Source organism: Lycorma delicatula, chromosome 5 (assembly GCF_047948215.1).
Source record: "Lycorma delicatula isolate Av1 chromosome 5, ASM4794821v1, whole genome shotgun sequence".
Lineage (NCBI taxonomy): Eukaryota > Metazoa > Arthropoda > Insecta > Hemiptera > Fulgoridae > Lycorma > Lycorma delicatula.
In genome coordinates this window covers 91,492,486-91,513,845 of record NC_134459.1, presented here as the reverse complement: position 1 = coordinate 91,513,845, position 21,360 = coordinate 91,492,486, and the positions used below count along the sequence as shown (strand labels likewise).

Genomic DNA, 21,360 nt, shown 5'->3' with positions numbered 1-21,360 from the left:
ATATATTCAGATTCATTTGTTTTCTTGATCCTTTTATTAATAAAACAACTGATCTTAATTATTGTTACAATTAATTATAGGGATTTACTTTCCTTGAAGATGTATTAGCAACAACATCACTAAATTTTTATTGTTCTAGGTAGACATATTTAATAAATGTGGACTTAACTAAAAACATAAATTATTATAGCTCATTGTAATGTTTAATTAATGAAGTGTAAATTTTGAAAGTAAATAAAGGAAGAGATTATTAATAATTGGTTATCCGGCATTACTTAATGTATACAGTTTGTATAACCAATGAATTGTTCCGTGATTAAAATTGTTGTAAAATATATATATATATATATATAATATATTATCGTCAAGATACACTACGATAGTACTACTGTAAAAATAATACTATTACTGTTTTATAATGCAATTAAGAATGTTATTATCAAAGCGGTCAAACAAAAAGTAAAAGTCAAATAAAAGTACATATATTGTACTAATATTTTACTTACCATTTTGTCCAAGTCCAGCATAATTAAGTATTATTTGGAATATCTGAAGCGCTGTTACTTCATCAACTTCTGGTAACTTACTGAGACTCTGTGTAAGGGGTTGTCGTCCAAACGACCAATAAGACAATGTATAGCCCTTATATGATTCAGCTATACCATGCTCTGCTCGCAACTTTTCTAGACGGTGTTTACTCAGTCTGTAAAAATAAGCAATTATAAACAATAGTAGTAAAAAGTGAGTACAAGTTTTAATATAATTCTAGTGCTACTTTGATTTATGCCATATTTTATCATAATTTAAACAGTCAAGAAGAATGTGAAAAACCATTTTACAGCAGTTATCTGTGGATCATATCCAAATAACATAAGAATCCAAGCATTAACTTGATGTGCTCAGGATTCCAAAGGATTGGAGTCTTTGGAAGATAGGATTCCAAGTCTTTGGAATCCTACATCAGTTTTTTTAGAACATGACAATTGAAAAATATAATTTAAATATTTTAATTTGTCACAAATTATTTTTGATAACAGCTACTAATTATTCTGTTACCTTGGCTTCAGAAAAATTTCAAAAAGTATGTATATCTGAAATCAATTCACACTTCAAAGGAAGGCCGAATTTAAGCTTGATAGCATTATTAGTTGTTCATCATATGGAATTCTTGATAAATAAATTGCTGTTGTTTAGAACAGATATAGATAGGCATTTATTCAGAATTATTCGATGCATAATAAAGCACAACCAGTTTTTTTTTTTTTTAGCTGAATCCAGATTCATCGGCTGATGGGCATCAAACATACTCATATATAGTAATTTAGTACCAAGTGCAGAAAATATATGTTGGCCTTTAACACAAATGCAATTTACCAGTTTCACTGAATATTTCTACGATATCTGTCAGAGTAGCATGTAAGACAGGAGCATTTTCTTAAATATATGCATACTTTGAAACATTTGATGAACACTTTAATCCATAATTTATTATTAAACAAGAGATTTAAGAGTAACTTTCCAATAATAATAATAAAATAATTTATAACAATAATAATAATAATTAGTATTATCAATTGATTCATAATTAAAACCTAATAATATAAGACCATATAAAAATTTGTTTTCTTATAAAAATGGATGAGTATATAAAGGTTCATATGCATTACTAAAATTGTATTCTTTTAATATTAAAATGATTCAGTAATTAAATCTATTTAGAAATAGTGAAAGATGAGTATATCATATTTTTTATATTACTATTCTTTCGGCACATAACATTTATTTAATATTTGAAGCTCATTCCATAAAATCTGTAAATTGTTACAAACATATAAATTTACACAAACATAATAATTATACAAACTAATATAAAAAAGTAAGACATGCTTATTTTCAAGATTATTTTAGATAATTTTTTCTTCAGTAAATTCCCATTTTTTTACCTTCTCAATGTATTTTTAAAGAAACTACCACCAGGATCTTGAGGTTTCCGTAAAATATCGCTATCAACAAGTGCTCGCCTACAATTAACTACATTTTGATAAAGACGGATTCTATCTTCATTTGTTATTGCTTTTGCCTACACAAACAAAACAGAAGTAATCAAAGGTCATAAACTATGCTAGTTAAAGAGGCAATTAGATTATATGAGAATTATCCATAACTAATGCGCAAGGTATAACCTATGTAATACCATGTTTTTATGTAGTTTATGAAAGATATCAATTAAAATCAACTAATTTAATCAATGATTGATTTTAATAAAGTGATTAAAAAACAATTCTGGTGTGCATGTACCAGCTAGCAAAGAAAAAGTATACCTCCTCTATGTAAGTAAAGGATATTCGAGACAAGAGAGGTTGAAGCACTTTTTAGAAAAAAGGCTCATTATGAACTGGTGTTTGTTTTTTATGACTTACACTCCAGAATTTAATTATTCTAGTTAATTAAAAAAAAAAATCATCTGTAATAATTAAAATATCACTTATTTCTAGATTATATTAATCAGTCTTTTTTTTAAGGCAAGCAGTAATAAACATTTAAAAAAATTACACACATCGATATAATCACCTTTTTTTATAAAAATTAACTTATTTATTTATAGGCAATATTTTTATTCTAATAAAAATAATTTATAATTTTATTTGAATAAAAGTTTGTACAAAGTGTTATAGTCATAAAAAAAAATTGGTTATTGAATCAAATTTAATGTCAAATGTAGTCAACAAACATAAAATTTCACCAAAATAATAAATCTTTTCCTACAGCCAAATAATATGATAATTAATAATTATGTTATATATTATAATATAATAATTTAATTTATTATAATATAATAATATTATGAATTATTTCGAGTGACTAATTCATAATTATGCTTACAAATATTTTTGCAGCACTCGAGAAAAAACTGATGCATGGACCAAATGAACCTAATAAAAAAATATATAATGATGTTACATTTGTTAAGAATCGTTATCTATAAAGTAATATTTATAAAACAATTAGTAATAAGACTAGATGAAAATTTAAATAAATGGCAGTGGTAGTTATACTGAGACTTATGTGCTCAATAGTAAAATGATCTTAAGTACATTGTTTTAATGAATTACACCCAAATTTTTAAACAGAATTTGTCAGACATTTAGCTTCATGCTTTTTCTGAAAATAATATTTAATTTATTAATTTTAGCAGCTTTCTTTATAAATACTGTGTAACTTTATTATGTTGGTGATGCCTTCTAGTTAAACTTTGATAGTGGTAAAATAAATTGTAAATATGCTTGACTATTTGTGCACAGTATTCTGAATTTCATGTTTTTATGTTGTGTTTCTACTTTCAGAATAAATTTATCTCAAGAACTAATCATTACAATACATATAAAACTAACATAATCAGCTTCTCTGGGTAAGAGAGTGATATGATTGCCACTGTTATAATAGTGGGAATAATTTCTCTTGTTTTTTGTATGTAATTCACATTTCAAATGATTTTTTTTTTATCAACAGCACTTCTATAATTTATGTCTCTGTGAATTTAGAAAATTTAATAATACTGTGAGTTTATTTAGTGGATTAATATTATCAATTAAAATCAATTGAGGCTATTAAACTTATTAATAATTTATGTAATAAATTTCATCTGTTTTGTTTTAGTTATACTTATTCTACAATATTTTATTACTTACATACAATTATTTATTACACTACTCATTACAATTTTGTCTCTAAGTAAATATGGGCAATAATCCAATGCCACAATAATTTTATAAATAATCAAATGCACATATCACTACAGAAAACTTACAAACATCTGTAGCCTACTTACTGATGACAAAATAGTTGTGGAATGGCTAATATGAACTTCATTTTTTAAACAGTTAGTAGAGAGAGAATAACTCTTTTACAAAAGCACAACATTAGTTTTAATACTATACCAGTAGAGAGCTGTCTTCTTTGTTAGATAAATCTTGGATTGAGTAGTATGGTATAAGTGCAAATTAACTGCAGTTAAATATCTAATAATTATAACCAATATCTAATAATTATGATGCAACTTAACTCTGTCACAAGATAAATGATAGAAATCAGAAAAATATTCGATAAAATAAGTTTTAATGTAATATCAAAACAAATTTTCAAACTACAAATTTAAATCTTAATTGACAATATAAATGATAATCTATATCTAACAGTCTATAAAAAGCAAATGAAATAAAACTTACTGGTGCTTCATTTTCAGTGATCCAACCAGCAAGAGCTGGACAGTAACTAACTATAAGGGAACCAATTTCTGCTTTTTGTTGAGTCTCAAAAACAAAGCAACGATAAGTTCCACTATCGCCTTGATGCCTCATTAGGTTAACAGTTAAAAAACTATCACTCGGATCAAGGAATATCGATTCTATATCATGATATCGAAACTCATAAATAACAAATTTATCTTCTGGTTTGATCAACATTAAACCCTCACAGTTTACACCAAGTATAAGACTATTTCCTGAAAAAAATAAGAGAAATGTGTAAGACATTTTTAATTACTTTTATATTTTAACAGGAAAGGCAAGAGATGTGAACCTCACCTTTAGATTGCAAACCTTAAGTTTCTTAATCATCTCTAACTAAAGTTACTACATTAAAAGTAACTGGCAACCAAATAAAACAAAAATAAATTGAAAAATATAAAAACATAATAACAGAATATAAAACTTTAAAAATGAAAAAAGTTATTGACTTATCTCAAATTAATTACAAAAAATTGAGTTTTGAGAGTTAAAAATAAGATAATGGCAGAAATTGTCAATATAAATGAGTAATATATATACACAGCATCATTATATAAGATTTTATATACAATGATGTAATGTTACCTAATGATTAACTGATATAGTATTATTATGTAACTGATGAATCCATGGACTTGAAAAGTTTATTATAATAAACAATAAATTTATATTAATCTTACTTATATTGGAGGATTGATAGGTAATTTTTTTTAGTTTTTAATTACAGTACTCTAGACAAGTTTAACAAAATTATATGTTCTGACAGTTCTCAATACAAAATTGAGATTAAAATAACAATTAAATTTAATTAAACCACATTTAAATAGTATTGTTACTTTTTTATTTATTTTTTTATTTCAGTACCTAATTAAAAAGAATAAGTAAGTTCTTACCATAAGACCAGTATCCTCTATATGTAACTTGGAACATAGTTGTGCCATACAGAGGGTACTGCATCACACATGAGAGATACAAAACTTTTGCTGTCAATTCTGTTTTACCAGCACCATACTGACGATGTGCTTCAGCAATGATTGGAACCTGTTAAAAAAATATTATGATGTAAAAAAAATCCATAAATATATATATATATGCACAGAATCAAAAGAATACATTTGGCTGTTATATATAATGTTTTAAAATAAAAGATACCAGCACCAGTGGTTATAAGAAACTTTAAACTGCATCACTTAAAACACTGATTTTCTGATAATAAATGGACTGCTTCAGGAACTAAAATACTTGAAAAATAAAGTTTTAAGTTGTTAAAATTTCAATACCAAAGCATTTCTCTTAGATCACAGAATTCAAACAACATTGGTTAAAGTTCTTAAATGGGACTCACATGTATTGTCAATTTGAGTGCAGATGATTAATAGCTACAGAAATTGATAGAAGTTCGTACAAAATAATAAAATTAAAATAATTAACAGTTACTCTATGATACTGCAAGACCCACTTACAAATCAGCAGTACTAGAAATAATACATGAGGAAAAATATGTTGTTAATTCAAGAAAAATGAACAATCAAGAGTTGTAAGTTTGTAATGGAAATATCATCAGCTGAAATTAGCTACTTCCAAACAGAAGCAATTATTTACTAAAAAAAAGTAAATTATGACTATACCATAGTCAATACTATTGTTGACTTTACTAAATTGTATGATAAAATAACTAAATATACAATATACAATATGATATCCAGTCAATAAATAATTTTATTCTATTTCATGCAACAAAGAATTAAATTCTCACAGAAAAAATCTCCGAATTGCTGTGTGGTGGTGTTACCGTCAGTCACAAAGGAAGAGGTAGATTCAGTAATTTCATGAGGTAATTTAAGGTCTCTTTAAGAAATAAAAAATCTTGTGATACAAATGGAATACAATGTGAATCAAAAAATATTATAGGAAACATATAATAAATCTATTAATAGATAACTTGCTCAACGCAGCAGCACTCCCTGAATAATTAAAAATAACCAGATTTAAATTTTAAATAAACACATTAATAAAATGAGACCAGAAAATCATAGACTTACATGTATGTATATTCTTCCAAAAAATATATGAAGGAATTAGAATTTAATTTACATAATAATAACATGTTAGTAGCAGAATAACATGGGCTTCAGTTTAGAAAAAACCCACAATAAGTATTAACTTGCCTAGAGATGATAGAGTCAATGGAAATGGAAGAGAAGTTAAATCAACTTTTTACAATTATTACTAATAATAATAGTCATAATAGTGCAGGGACAATTTTTATTGTTAGCTACTCTTTCTTTAATTCAGGATACATAAATTAATTAATTAATACACCCATATTCAATAAAGAAGGCGCCAAAATGGAATCTTATTTTGATAAGGAAATCAAGCAGTTGATGTCAAGCAATACCCTCAAGGTCCATTTGAAGAATCATGCACCTAAAATTCTGCAGAAAACACTTGTAGTAAAACAATTCATAACAAAAATTGTTTCTTCAAAATAACGAAACCTTTTATTTAAGATTCTGATGATACAGCTACTATCCTTGTAATTTTCTTTTTATTTATAGAGTTGTAAAATTAATGTAGACATTAATTCTAAAGAAAAAATAGATTTGAATTTTACTGATATAAATAAATCAATTTCATATATATTAAATTATTTTTTTGAAAATTCAAATACTTTATGAACATATTAACTGATGATGCGAGTAGTTCATAAAAGTACTTTTGGAAAGTTAATAAATCAATTCCATAACTATTATTAAATAAAATAATTATTTAATATAATATTAATTAGGAATAAAATGTTTGTCTTGTAGCTACATAAACTATGTATTGTTCATAATATTTAAATTTGTACGTGCAAGTAAATTTATCTAAATCACTGCAGACCCATGGTAAATAAAATAATACATCATTATATAACATAACTTAGTGATTAGATGAAATTACACAATTTATAAATTCAAAACTGGGTTAATAATAAAACATTTGGTAAGTTTTGGTTCATTAACATCAAAACAATTATTATTTAACAACATTAACTAATTTATTTCATCTATATTTTTATTACATGCACTTTTCAAATCTTTAACATTTTTGCATTTTATTTATACAGTTTTACAAGAAAATTAACTCTTCTTTTTGCTAGTATGTTTGAAAAAACATATAATCATGTGATATCATTTATACTAAATTATAAAAACCCAAGAGCCTTTAAAAATATCAAAGTCAACTGTCTGCCAACAACGCATTGCAACCAAAGAAGTGTACGGATGGAAAGCCAAATTTTTAGTGACTGGTTTTTTAATGAATTTGTTCCTGTCACTGAAGCATTTTTAAAGAAAAGTAAGCTTTTCGAGAAAGCTATTTTATTACTGGACAATGTGCCATCCACCCAGATGCAAACTGTGAAGTGGTGATATTAAAACCATATTTCTATCCCCTAATGTGACATCACTTATACAACCTTTAGACCAAGGGGTTCTAAAAATGATGAAGAGAAATTACGGGCGAAGGATTCTGTCCAGATGTTAATGGCAAGATTAGATGAAGGAATGACTGTTAGGGAGGCCCTAAAGAAAGTTACATTAAAAGATGTAGCATACTGGATTGGTTCAGTGTAGGATGAGATGAAAACCACTGCCATTCAAAAATCTTGGAAAAATTTATTTGGCTTAGAAGGACCCCAAAAAAAGTGTCAGAATAGGACAATGTAAGTGAACTAGTGCAACTAGCCAACGAGCTACCTGATGAAGATCAAATCAACAACCATGAATATCTTCACAGATACTTATGATATTCATGATTGGTGCAAGATGTGCAGATGGAGATCACTGATGAGGCAATTATCAATATGGTCAACAATGCTAAAAATTGTGAAGAGGATGACAATATGGAAGAGATAACCCCAAAAATATTACACTCTGATGGGCTGAAAGTGAAGCTGCTCTTGCTTACATACAGCAATAGGAAGAGTGCACGCCACATGATGTACTGTCTCTACAGCATTGGCGTTACATTGTATCGTCTAAAAGAGCATAGAGGTTGACCCAAAAATCAATCAAAGATGTTTAAAGAAATAATCTCATGTTTCTACATGCTTACAGGTCAATAAATGACCTGTTTATTTTATGTTTTTTCTTACAGTAAACTAATTCTGTACATTTTTAACTAGTTTTTTGTTATTTTTAGCCCAATAGCAATTAACCTCTGTATTATCTATGTTTTTCCAATTCTGAGACGGTCTTGGTCCCATTACCTCTGACAACTGCCAGTCTACTGTATAAATATAGTCTAACTCCCACCTCAGTTTGAATCAACATAAATTTAACCTGAGGACTCTAATCACCAGGGGTAATGTAAAAATCTATTAATAGTATAAATATCATTAACTGGATTTCAATGTCCATGTTGGTAAATACTTTGGTCATCAGGGTTCAGGAAAACATTACCTCTAGAATGGACAGTCTGGAACTGAACAAGACTATGTAAAGAACTGAAATGTATTAGCTTGAGAAGACAGTTAATCTCAAAATAATAACACAGACAATGACGAGTATAAATGTACACACACACATTTTCTTTAAAATTCAAATTCTGTAAAATATGTTCAACTATTATTCATATAAAGTAACAATTCATTAAATGCAATTTATAATAAGCGTTTTACATTTTAGTAGAATAAATAAACAAATCAATTGGAGAAAAAAAAATGTATAATATTATTGAGGTATTATCCCATTAAATTTTTGTAAATGTAATTAACTATATCAAACAATTTTTAACCAAAGCACAATCAGAAACTTTAATAAAACTGAAAATTAAAGAAAATACAGTATTAAAAAAATAATTAGAACACTAGAACTAGAATGAAACTGATAACTAGGAAAGCATTTAACACATAAACTTGCTTACCCAAACATCATCTCCACGACTTCGACTGATTCTGTAAGGAAGATAATTCTCAACATCAGCATAATAATCAAGGCAATTATCTTTAGGATTACCAAGAGCAACCTGAGCCTGCAGGCCTGCCAACTGTAAAGCTACTTTTTCACTCACAGGGAAGTCATCACACTGTTTAATATAAGATAAAAAAAGAAAACAAAATATTAATTATAGTAATATAAATGAACAATTCTGTATAAAATCAAATCATCATTTACATGAAATTAACAGTTTGCAGTGAACTCAAGCAACTACATAAATGACAGTTTATTTTCTATAAATAAAAAATTTAATTAATAAGTTTTTACTAAGTATAAATTAAAAGAATACTACTTTTTCTTTCATTACAGTGTTTTTAGAATCAGAAATAATTCAATTTATAAGTTTTAATATACTTGTATATGTATAACAACAAAATAAATTTTTTTTTCTTGTATACTCAGTCAACCTAGATTTAATTCTACCCTACTAAAGGCATTTGTATATGTGTTTGCGTGTGTGTGTCCATCCTCCTTACCTTAGCACCAGAATGTACCAATCACTAGAGGAAAATCCGATTCATTAGTGCATGTCTTGTGGTGGTCAGGTGTGTACTTATTATATTACTATATATCGATATATCGCATGTATATCGATATATATGCAAAATATGTATTAATAATACATTTTTTTTTGATTTATGTTATTGTTTTTCTTCATAAAATAATGAACTATAACCAAAATGTAGGCTCCGGAATGTATCTGTCACTAGTGGAAAATACCGATCCATCCATTAGTATCAATTTCTAGAGTTAAATCTCTAACTTAACTTTTGTTATATCAATATTCATCATTCAAAAAAAATATTTTTACACAAGAGGTAATCAATTTTAGACCTAATTCTGAGACGCCGCCAGCCAGGGCAACCCGCCCGGAGGGCCTAGTTGCAGAGGGCGTTCCTATTATAACTAACTGCAGAGGTGTGCCACTTTTGCAGCCAGTTCAATAAAATGAAATGTTTATAAAAACCAAAGATAGATTTTGCATTCTTGCTAGGGAAAATTAATACTTTTAAATGTTTGTTACTAAAATACTGTAGATTTTGGATTAGTATTCCTCAAACCACCAATTATAATTAAATGCACATATAATTTAAAAAAAGAAAGCAGAAAAAACATCTAATTATAAACAATTTATAAGAAAAAATACATATATATTTACTGATCTAATTGTAATTTTTTAATATTTATATAAATTACTAACAGATATTTTCATAATAACAAAATAATGTCTTACCTTAACAACATTATACACAGCCTGAGCATAAAGCATATTTACTTCCACAGGATCTTGTGAGATTTCACGGGTATTTTTAAATAATCTTCTTTTGAATATAAATCTGTTTTCTCCACTTGCTAATGTAGGTGCTGTATTTCTCCTGCTTAAAGTTGGGAAAGATGAAGCAGCAGCAGCTGCTGCAGCTTGCTTATTTTGTTTTCTAATGAACAAAAAATAAAAAATAAAGAGATGACATAGAATATCTGTTTCTTACAATACAATGAGTATAATTCATAAAATAAATGAATTTTTCTTCAATGAAGTTAATTAGTAAATGTTTTCATTAAAAAAAGAAAACATACAAATTACGCAGGTGTGTTATTATAAATAGTCCACAAATTCAATACAAAAGAAATTTATACACTAAAAGGTTACATCCATGAATATTACATCCATAAATACCTAAATTATAGCAGCACATTATAATTAATTACATTATTACATATGTAAATAATTTATCAATATATCCCAAAAGTTACTTAAAATACTGAGGTATAGACAGAAAATAAATTTCAAAAATCATCAATTTAATATTTCAAAGGATAACAGCTATTCCATTCTTTACCCTTTGCTTCAGATCATTTACTTATAATTATAAATTTCATGATAAAAAGTTTCCACATTTTTAGACAGACAAAGAAAAAGTTGTAATATGAAATTATCTGGGAAAACTATGTAGCAATACTAAATCAGGTCACAAAAATTTTTGGTACATTTCCCAACTTAACAAAAAGTTACATATTATGTTTAAGTAAAAATAACTGAAAACATAAAAATAACTCAAAACATCTTAGTTCCAATCTCTTAATTCATATTCATTTGCCAAGTTGTATGAATGGAAATCTATGAATAGTGGTTTGTTACATTCACTACTTTCATCCATAATAAATTAAAATCTGTAAGAGAGTTACTTTGCTTAGTTCAATGGTTTTTTTGTTTTTTTTTAGTTCTTCCACACAGTTACAAATAGAATGTCATTATTGAAAATCTTTCAATTTTTAAGGAAATTTCAAATTGTAGAGTAGCAATAGTGGATAAAATTACAAAAAAAAAAAAATGGCAGCAGTACAAACATAAATGAATAAACAACTTCAAACAGCTTTAGAAGAAGAAAATCTGACTGGTGGTAATGAAATAAAAACAAATACTGAGAACAGCACACAAGATGGATTATATCAAGAAAAAACCTGATGGAATTTTTAAAGATGAAAAATCAGTAATAGACAAAACTGAAGTTTGGATATGATAAGGATGTAAATATAGAGAAAAATTGCCACAGTTATTATATCATTTAAATATTTTATAATTATTTACACAGATCTTATTAATGTTACATACATTTCCCAAGCAGCGATAACATCATACAAATAATGATGAGCACGAACATGTTCTTCACCATCTGGTCGACTTTGATAAATTGCCCATCCTTCTAGATTACAAAGCCCTAATTTTTCTGCAAGTTTAGCAGCAGCATCACTTGCAGTATCAGTTGGATGTATATCAATTGCTTTTGTACGGCCATCAAGAAAGAAGAACCTGCAAACAATAGTTCCTAATCTCCTCATAGCCTGTTAACACAATAAAACAAAATAACTATAAATAAAACAACATCTAAATTATTCAGAAGACAGAAGAGATAATGGAATAAATAAATATTACTTAGATTAACTTGAATATTCTATTAGTGACAATTTTTTTTATTTAGCCATTCAGAAGACAGCTAAAAATCTGGGTGAATTAATGTTTAATGTATCTCCATGTCTTAAAAGATTACAATTTACGAAAAAAAAAAATTAATTTAATTTGTTAAATTACTTTTTTTAATCAACAAAAACTAATATTTTTTAACTTTATGAATTAATGAAAGTATACAAAAGTAAAAATAAAATGACTACAAAATAAAGATTTAAAACTTACAGCAACTTCCACTGAAGAAGGTGGGTGGGCACGGCACATAACTTTTATATTTTTACAGTTATCCATACACCACTGTACATATTGCCTTAACTTTCCATCAGTTTGAAGATTCTTACGTAGGAAGCATATAAAATACTGAAAATATATAAATTAAAATTATATAAAGAAAAACTATTATAAATACTGACATATTTTGTACAACTGAAATATAAAATACGAGGTGTGGCTATTACATAACGAAACTAATGCTGCTACAGAAGAACCTGTGCATGCACCAAATTCATATGATCGCAGCTATATAGCGTGAAGCCTTCTCTTTCGATTCTTGCCACTCCAGTTTCTGTAGACATATTTGTTTGCCCATGGCCTTTGTTTGGATAACATCTGTTTTTTAGTTTTGCCAAAAAAATTATAAGTGTTTTATAAGAGCAAAGAATTGTCGTGAAATTTCAGATGAAACTTGGAAAACCTGCTACTGAAACTTATATTTTATTAAAAAGAGTATATGACAATGAATATTTATCATATGTGCGGATTTTTGAGTGGTTTAAGCATTTCCAAGATGGCTGAGAAGACGCTGAAAATGGTGTATGCCCAGGTTGCCCTTCCACGTCAAAAACAGATAAAAATATTGAAAAAATTGGTAATCTGATCCGATCCGACCATCAGTTAACTATTCTTATCTTTATTCAAGGTCCTTGCTCAACTCTGTGAAAGAATAAGAAAAAAATGACCCGAATTGTGGAAGAATAAGTCATGGGTTGTTCATCAAGACAACACACTGGCTCACACTGCATTGTCTGTCAAGACGTATCTAGCTAAGTATAACATCCCAGTGTTAGCCTCTGCCTTATTCGTCTGACCTGGCACCATGTGCGACTTTTATCTGTTCTCTAAAGTCAAATCTGCATTAAAAGGAACAAGATTTCAGACGACTGAGACTGTGAAAGAAAAAGCGGCAAGTGTCATGAAAGAGCTCACAGAAGAAGACTTACAGCACTGTTTTGAACAATGGAAAATTCCCATAAAGCATTGTAGGGATAGAGGAGGGGTGTATATTGAAGGGAATAACTAATAAGTATAAATTTAAAATAAAATATTTTACAGCATTAGTCTCATTATTTAATAGCCACACCTCATACAATTTTTTGTTATTGCAAAGTATGCAAATTACTTACATTGCATTTTTTTTGTAAACTTGGGAAGCAGGATTTATTTATTTAATTATTAACTAATTATTTATTTATTATTGTTGCAATTAACCTGCAACAAGCAGGTTAACACTCAATTTTAGTTACCTAAAGATAGATAAATTTTGTAGCATTCAAAAACATAAATAATTACTGGTATTCAAACCCAGATTAATAATAATGGCCTTCTATATATTATTAAACACTGCTAGCAGAATTTGTAAGCTTGTATGCATATAAAGTTCTCTACTCTAAATACCCTATTTGGTTACTCTTAACCAAATTATGAATAATTTTAAAATTTCTTCTTCTGCATTTCTAGTTTTCTTTCAACCCATATGTTGACAAGTATAACCACACAAGATAAGTTATTCATTATTATTACAAAATTAAATGTTCCAGAAAAATGTTACCTATTAATATCAGAGAAAAAGAAGTTGGATGACAAAATAAAAAAGAAATGTCATATTAGCTCAATTTTCAATTACCTTTAACCCCTCATAAGGTATCTAGTGAAGATAAGGTATCTAGTAATGTTACCACCATAAGAAAATAAATTTCAACTGGTTTGAGTCAGATTAGAACTAGCAAGCACAGGTTAGAACGCTAACTGATCAGGTTAACTCAGTGATCTAAAAATCTACTTTTTATGTTTCCTATATACTATTATACTTTGACAAAAATTGTACATAAAAATAAATGTGGTGCATTTATTTTACTAACTTTATAAAGCAGTTTGGAAGGCTGGAATGAAACAACGGTTAGACAAAGTAATAGCCAAACTTTTTCCAGTGCTTCTTGGCTTGGATTATTTGTTGCTTGTCTCATACACTGAACATAAATTTCATCTCTTAACTCCTCCCTTTCAAGTCCAGAGCCAATAATTGTTTGGATTGTCTGCAGTTCTCCATCTGTTTTAAGTTCTCCTCTTATGAACTTGCAAAGATCCTACAAATAAACAGAAGTAAGGTATTAAAATACTTAAAACAAGATTATATATTTTTATAAAAATAGAAATAAATCAGACTGAAATACATAGTATATAGTAATTATTCTCTTAGTATTTAGTTTATGCAATTTTGAATTAGGTAGACAAAATCAATATAAAGCAGCTAATTCAGCTAATTCTTTCAGCTAATTCTTAGTATTTAGTTTATGCAATTTTGAATTAGGTGTACAAAATCAATATAAAGCAGCTAATTCAGAAATTATAAATTTCAATATAATAGTGATGCTTTTTAAGCAGCTAAATTTACAAATACAGCAACTAAATTTTAGAATATTCTTTTTTACACTATTTTTTACAACAATGATTTTGATCCATGAAAAACAAAGCAATAGTTTTGTTGATGAATCAGTATTTATATTTTCTTCTGATTCTCAGGATGTTAAAACATATTTTAAATATAAAAGCTAAATATTCATTAATGACATTTTTGCCAGTTTTTTTTAAAGAAGATGTAGGTGCTATTATAATCCATCTTACAGATATAATTAATTTTATTGAATTAATTACAATTTTTTACAATACAATTAATTAATCTTACAACTATTTTTTTTTAAATTTTGGTTCTTTTCATTATCTTTTTGATGATTTTATTTTATTGATTTTATTAGTGCCTTAAAACTTCCATTGCTATTCTCTCTTTAAAAAAGTTTGACATTTAATTTATATAATTATTGGTCAATTTTGTTATCTTTATTTCCTAAAACAGTTGAAAAAATTATGAAAACTCAATTTTAAACATTTCTTGAAAAGGAAAATGTATTAAGAAATTGTATGGTTAGGAAAAAATTGTCTAGTAACAAAGCCATTTTCTAGTTTTTTGGAAAATATTTTAAATTGCATAGACAACAAAAATTTATTATTTTAAATATTTTCTGAGCCTCAGTGAAGTATTCGATTTAATTACACATTTTTTATTGATGAATAAACTTAGTAGTTTGGTATCAGAACTGCTTACAACTGGTTAATTAAACCTTTCAATTGTAAAATGTAGTTGAAATATCATCTTTTGTTATGAATACAAATGTAAAATTTAAGTCTCTACTTTATATTGTACAACATAAAATGCCTTAGAAAAGTGTTCTTGGTCCCCCTTATTTTTCTTACTGTTTATTAGCAATGCCTCAAAATTTTGAGGCATTCATTGTAACCTTCTTCGCATATGACAACTGTATTTATTTTTGAAGATAATTATTTAAAAGGAATTAAAAATCTATGAGAGCAGCTCAAAAAATTATTCACCGGATGGATTGTAACTATTTAATTTTAAATATGGATAAAGCACTGTGCTTCTTAGGTAGACGTAACATAACTTATCACTGGATAGAATTCCCCTTAATGATAATATTTCTGCTGATTTTTGACATTTTATTAGGTGATGTTCTCATGAGATGATCAAATTTACTTTATCTGTAACAAAATCACATCGTCTATTTGACTTCTTTTTTTTTATTAAGTGCCTTAATAAAAAACTAAGCTTGCCTTCTTCATTATTAAATATTTATTATGCCTACATATATTCTTGTATAAGTTATGTCATCTCTTTGGCTCACTCAAAAATCAGAATGAATTAAGATATAAAAATGGGCTATCAGATCATTATCTGGTGCCCATAATTATAACTGTGTAGACCAATATTTAGAAAATTAAACATGTTAATTTATACTTGTGTTAATGTTTATGAATGAGCAGTCTTGGCTAAAAATAATAGTAGCTTATTCTCACAAAATAACAATATCCACCCTACCAAACCAGACAATGGAACTGTTTTCAAATAATTCAAAAAAATACTTCGGCTTATGAGAAAGGGCCTTATTAGATATTTCTATAGCTATTTTTATTAAATTATCAAACAATTTGAAAAATATTCCCACCAACTTATTTAAAATACAATTAATTTTATTTTACAGAAACAATCTTACTGATTGTTTAAATGATTTTTTAAATAATACTAATTAAAAATAAATAAATAAATAATAATTTTTAAAAACCAAGATTTTTCTGCATCCCGTTCAACATATACATAAATTTGCGCTCAAAATAATTTTCTATAGTCCTTTCTGAATTGTGAATTATTTTGTGGTGTTTTTTTTATATTTAATGTATCTACTTTAACATTATAATTTTTTAAAATATTTTGTACTGCATCACATCTACTTTTTTTTAATCTTAAATTTATCTTTTATATTTATAATTTATCTTATAATGACATGATCTATATAATGAATTATGTCCTCTTAAAAGCTAAATTAATTTTAGTAGATTAATTTTTGTTAATTCTCTATCACTGATCTCTTCCTTACTTTTTCTTAATAGGCTGAATATTTTCTAGGCTTTTACACATTTTACTACATATTTCAGTATGATCTTGCTTAAATTCATGAAATTATATGAGGTGGCCAATGCTGAGAGATACTGACAATACTACTTTTTTTTGTGGATAAGGGAATGATGAAATTTATATACATGCTGCTGTATTTTGAAGGGTGTTTGAAAGAATTAAATATTATTTTCTTTCATTTACTACATGAATGGATAGACTTGATGGGTCATATTTGTTTCTGTGCGCTATTCCTATTTAACCTAGGATAAAATGGGCTACAGTATAATTTAAAGAAAAAGAAATATACAAGGTGCGACAATAAAATAATGAGACTGATTTTTCTTTACAAGATGTGGCAACCCTGCAGCTTGCGTAGGCACACCATCTTTGACCTTGGTCTATAAGCTACTTCCAGTCCAAGCGGCACTTTGATGCAACTGCTCAGTCGTGAGTTGTGCTGTAATAAGTGAACACGTGTTTGTGTCTCTCATTACAGAAATGAAACCGCAAAATATTGCGCAATGGTATACCATTTCTTTTTGCGTTAAATTGGGTGAAAACAAGACGACATCTTATGGTAAGTTTCAGAAGGCTTTTGGAGAGGAGGTTATGTCAAGAGCTCTAGTTTTTCAGTGGCATAAAATTTTTAGTGAAGGCAGAACGAATGTTGAAGATCAAGACCGCAGTGGACGACCATCAACCTCACAGACAGATGTCAACTTGACCAGGGTGCGTGAAATCATATGATTTGATCGAAGATTATCTGTGAATATGATTGCAGAAGAACTCAACATCAATCGAGAAACGTTTGTCTAATATTAACTGAAGATCTTGGTATGAAAAAGATTTGTGCAAAAATGGTTCCCAAAAATCTCACACAAGAACAGCAAGAAACACGGAAAAATGTGGCAGCCGATCTGTTAGAGCAATGGAAATCAATCCAGATTTGTTGAGCCGTGTTACCACTGGTGATGAAGGTTGGTTTTTCCAATATGATTGAGAGACAAAACGCCAAAGTTCGCAATGGTGCTCAAAGGGATCACCCAGACCAAAAAAAGCTCGCATGTCAAAGTCTAAAGTGAAAAGCATGCTTGTGTGTGCTTCTTCGATTCAAAGGAAATTGTTCATAAAGAGTGGGTGCCTCCTGGACAAACAGTTAACCAATATTTCTACAAAGAAATTTTAGAAAGACTTCGTAAACGAGTTCTTCGTATCCGTGCCAACATTGCTGATAATTGGATTCTGCATCATGATAATGCGCCATCCCATACTGCTCTGTCAGTACAGCAATTTTTAACCTCAAAACAAATTTCAGTACTACCACAGGCATCTTATTCACTAGATATCGCTCTGTGCGACTTTTTTCTGTTTCCAAGAGTCAAAATGGCGGTCAAGGAACACCATTTTCAAACAACACAAGATGTCCAAAAAGCTGTGATGAGGGTCTTGGAGGATATTACAGAAGATGAGTTCCAGAAATGTTACCATCAATGGCAGAAGCGCTAGAATAAGTGTGTGCAATCAGAGGGGAACTACTTTGAAGGAGACAACACTAAACATGACTAAAACGGTAAGCAACATTTTTTTTCACATAAGTCTCATTACTTTATTGTCGCAAGATTATTACTTTATCTCGTAAGATGAAAAAAATTTGGTTTCAGAAAGAGATAAATTCTAGATGCAGAATATTCTGACACAGCATTGCAATAAAATTTAATTTTAGTTAGGCCAACAGCAATAAAACTGGGAATAAAAATCCAGTTCAACAATAGGTCTATCAAATACATTTTACAATACTGTAAACAATTTATTAATATTGTACATTTGTAATTTTTAAGAAATTAAGTTCAGATTATCACAACTTACTGTACTTATTATAAATACTGACACACCTTCTAAATTATAAATACAAAATGACAAGAGTCATTTTAATTAAACATTACCAATAATAAATACTCATTAAAATTTAATAAAAGTCATAAAGATTATCATAAACAATAATTATTTTTTTTGAGTCAGGACAATCTAAAAATATATTCTTGTGATTTAAATGAATATTATACAAATATTAAAAAACTGTTATCTCAAAATAGCAAATACTAACAAGAATAAACTAGAATTAATGACAAATTATAAAAAAATACTTACCCTGAATATAGAACAAGCCAAGTTTATATTGTCTGGGTCATACATATGAATATGAGAATTTGGTATTGTAGATCCACGATAATATGTTACCATTTCATATTTTGGCATTGTCTCAACTACTTTACTTTTTCTTGTTAATGTTGCTATTATCGTACCTAAAAAAAAAAAAAATATATATATATATATATATAAAATTTAATGAACTAAAAAATGTGCATAAATTATTATTAGTATTCAATAGATGAAAATTTATAACAGTAAATCCTTATTTAACATTATTTTATTACTTCATTATGGTTAAATAATTGTAATCATGTCTCAATTAATGCCACTTGAGCATTCCCAAAAACAAATTTCCTATTGCAAGTAGGCAAAAATTGACTAAGACTTATAAAGCAACCTCATAAATTTTATGAGGTTTCCTCAATACTGCTAAGCTCTAGCTTTGCACATAGAGGAATTAATAAATTACAAATTATAAGATGATTACAAATTGTAGTATCTGAAAGATACTTAAAAAAAAAATATTTCTGTATTTTCAATGAAATATTGTGTTTTGAGAAAAAAATACCTAATTTAAAAAAGAATACAAAAACCCAATCTTACAGTTACTTAAAACCAATCAGCGGAATAAACTTATTTTAAAGTAAAACGTTTTTGAAAAAGTAAAGTTTTTTTTGTACTATAAATTTTTTAACTTTAAATTTAATTTAATAAATATAAAATTGTTATTAAAAGCAGAATATCTTTTATTTAACATTAAGGTTTAAACAATTCACACAACAACAGAAATTATAATAGAACCTCATCTATAAAATTGCATATTTCCTAAGGGAATGTGATTTGACTAAAATAAGCTGTTTTCCAGAACACAACTGTTATGTTAAACAAACAATTATTGTATAGTAAGATATCAATATATAAAGATTACTGATGTTAGAAGATAAAAAAAATAAATATGTTTACTAAAGATAGTAAAGATCCATTACAGTTACAAAGTTAATATAACAAATAACATTTAAACAATAAATATACCTTTTTAAACCTTTCTTTTCTTTTTTTTTCCTGTTTAGCCTTTGGGAATTACCGTTCAGGTATTACTTCAGAGGATGAATGAGGGTGATATGTATGAGTGTAGTCTTGTACAGTCTCAGGTCGACCATTTCTGAGATGTGTGGTTAATTGAAACCCAACCACCAAAGAACACCGGTATCCATGATCACTATTCAAATCCGTATAAATGTAACTGCCTTTACTAGGACTTGAACGCTGGAACTCTCAACTTCCAAATCAGCTGATTTGGGAAGACGTGTTTACCACTAGACCAAGCCGGTGGGTACCTTTTTAAACCTGAGTGAATGCTTAAGGGCAGACAAGTCTCTTACTTGTAACACAATGGGAGTAAACCATATTCTCACAAATATGCTATGAAATACATAATGTAGTGTTGTGTGCCAGCTTTGGACATATATATGGAATATTTGAATGCATTTTTTAAGCATCTAAAAAAATAGTTCAAACATAAATATTTCTTTAGCTGTGGCAAGTGGCAGTAAAATTTTAACAAAATGATTATTTTTAAGATAAACCAAACTGAACTAAAAACATAAAAAGAGCTTTTATTCATGACAAACTTCTCCAACATTGGTGAGTAGTCTTCATTAGTGAGCAATTTCTACTGTCATAGAACTATTGTTCTATATGAAGTACTATTAAAGTGAGTGGCGTGCAGCTGTGCACATTGCATGCAAGAGAGATAAGACTGATAGGATGGGTGAAACAGTTAGATAGTCATTCCTTTACGAAAACATCTCTATAACTCCATATATTTATGTAATAAGCAGTACATTGTCAAGAGTTGTTAGGATAGTTAATAGCATGGTAAGCCAGCCATCAGCCTATGTGCACAGCAAAACACCGCCCACTATACTAGATTTTTAGAATTGAAAAGATAGGTATTAAGGATATAATCAAAAAATATACTACATTTAAACTATGTCATTTATACATTTCAAAAACTGATCATATAAATTAAGTGTTCTCAGTTTTTTTTTTTTCTATATGTCAGTTGTCAAATATCTATATTACTGTAGACTACTTTAATATGTTCTTTATATTTTTTTTGTACTGGTATCCAATAATTAGATTTTCAAATAACATTCAAAATATAAAATACATAATACAATCCACATTAATAACATGCAAGTTACCAGAATCTAATTTTACTTTGGT

The 21,360-nt window shown here is 27.8% G+C and overlaps 1 protein-coding gene across 1 annotated transcript in view; it reads right to left on the bottom strand.

Moving 5' to 3' along the window:
- The window catches only part of Myo81F (unconventional myosin 81F), a 457,375-nt gene that overhangs the window by 16,945 nt on the left and 419,070 nt on the right, over positions 1–21,360 (bottom strand). Inside the window, exons 19-28 of the mRNA XM_075366639.1 lie at positions 19,129–19,283; positions 14,375–14,599; positions 12,462–12,596; positions 11,883–12,112; positions 10,503–10,704; positions 9,195–9,356; positions 5,180–5,327; positions 4,227–4,501; positions 1,944–2,080; positions 507–703 (exon numbers count right to left, since the gene is read on the bottom strand). Coding sequence (XP_075222754.1) covers positions 507–703; positions 1,944–2,080; positions 4,227–4,501; positions 5,180–5,327; positions 9,195–9,356; positions 10,503–10,704; positions 11,883–12,112; positions 12,462–12,596; positions 14,375–14,599; positions 19,129–19,283 — 1,866 coding nt within the window. The remainder of the gene's footprint in view (positions 1–506; positions 704–1,943; positions 2,081–4,226; positions 4,502–5,179; positions 5,328–9,194; positions 9,357–10,502; positions 10,705–11,882; positions 12,113–12,461; positions 12,597–14,374; positions 14,600–19,128; positions 19,284–21,360) is intronic.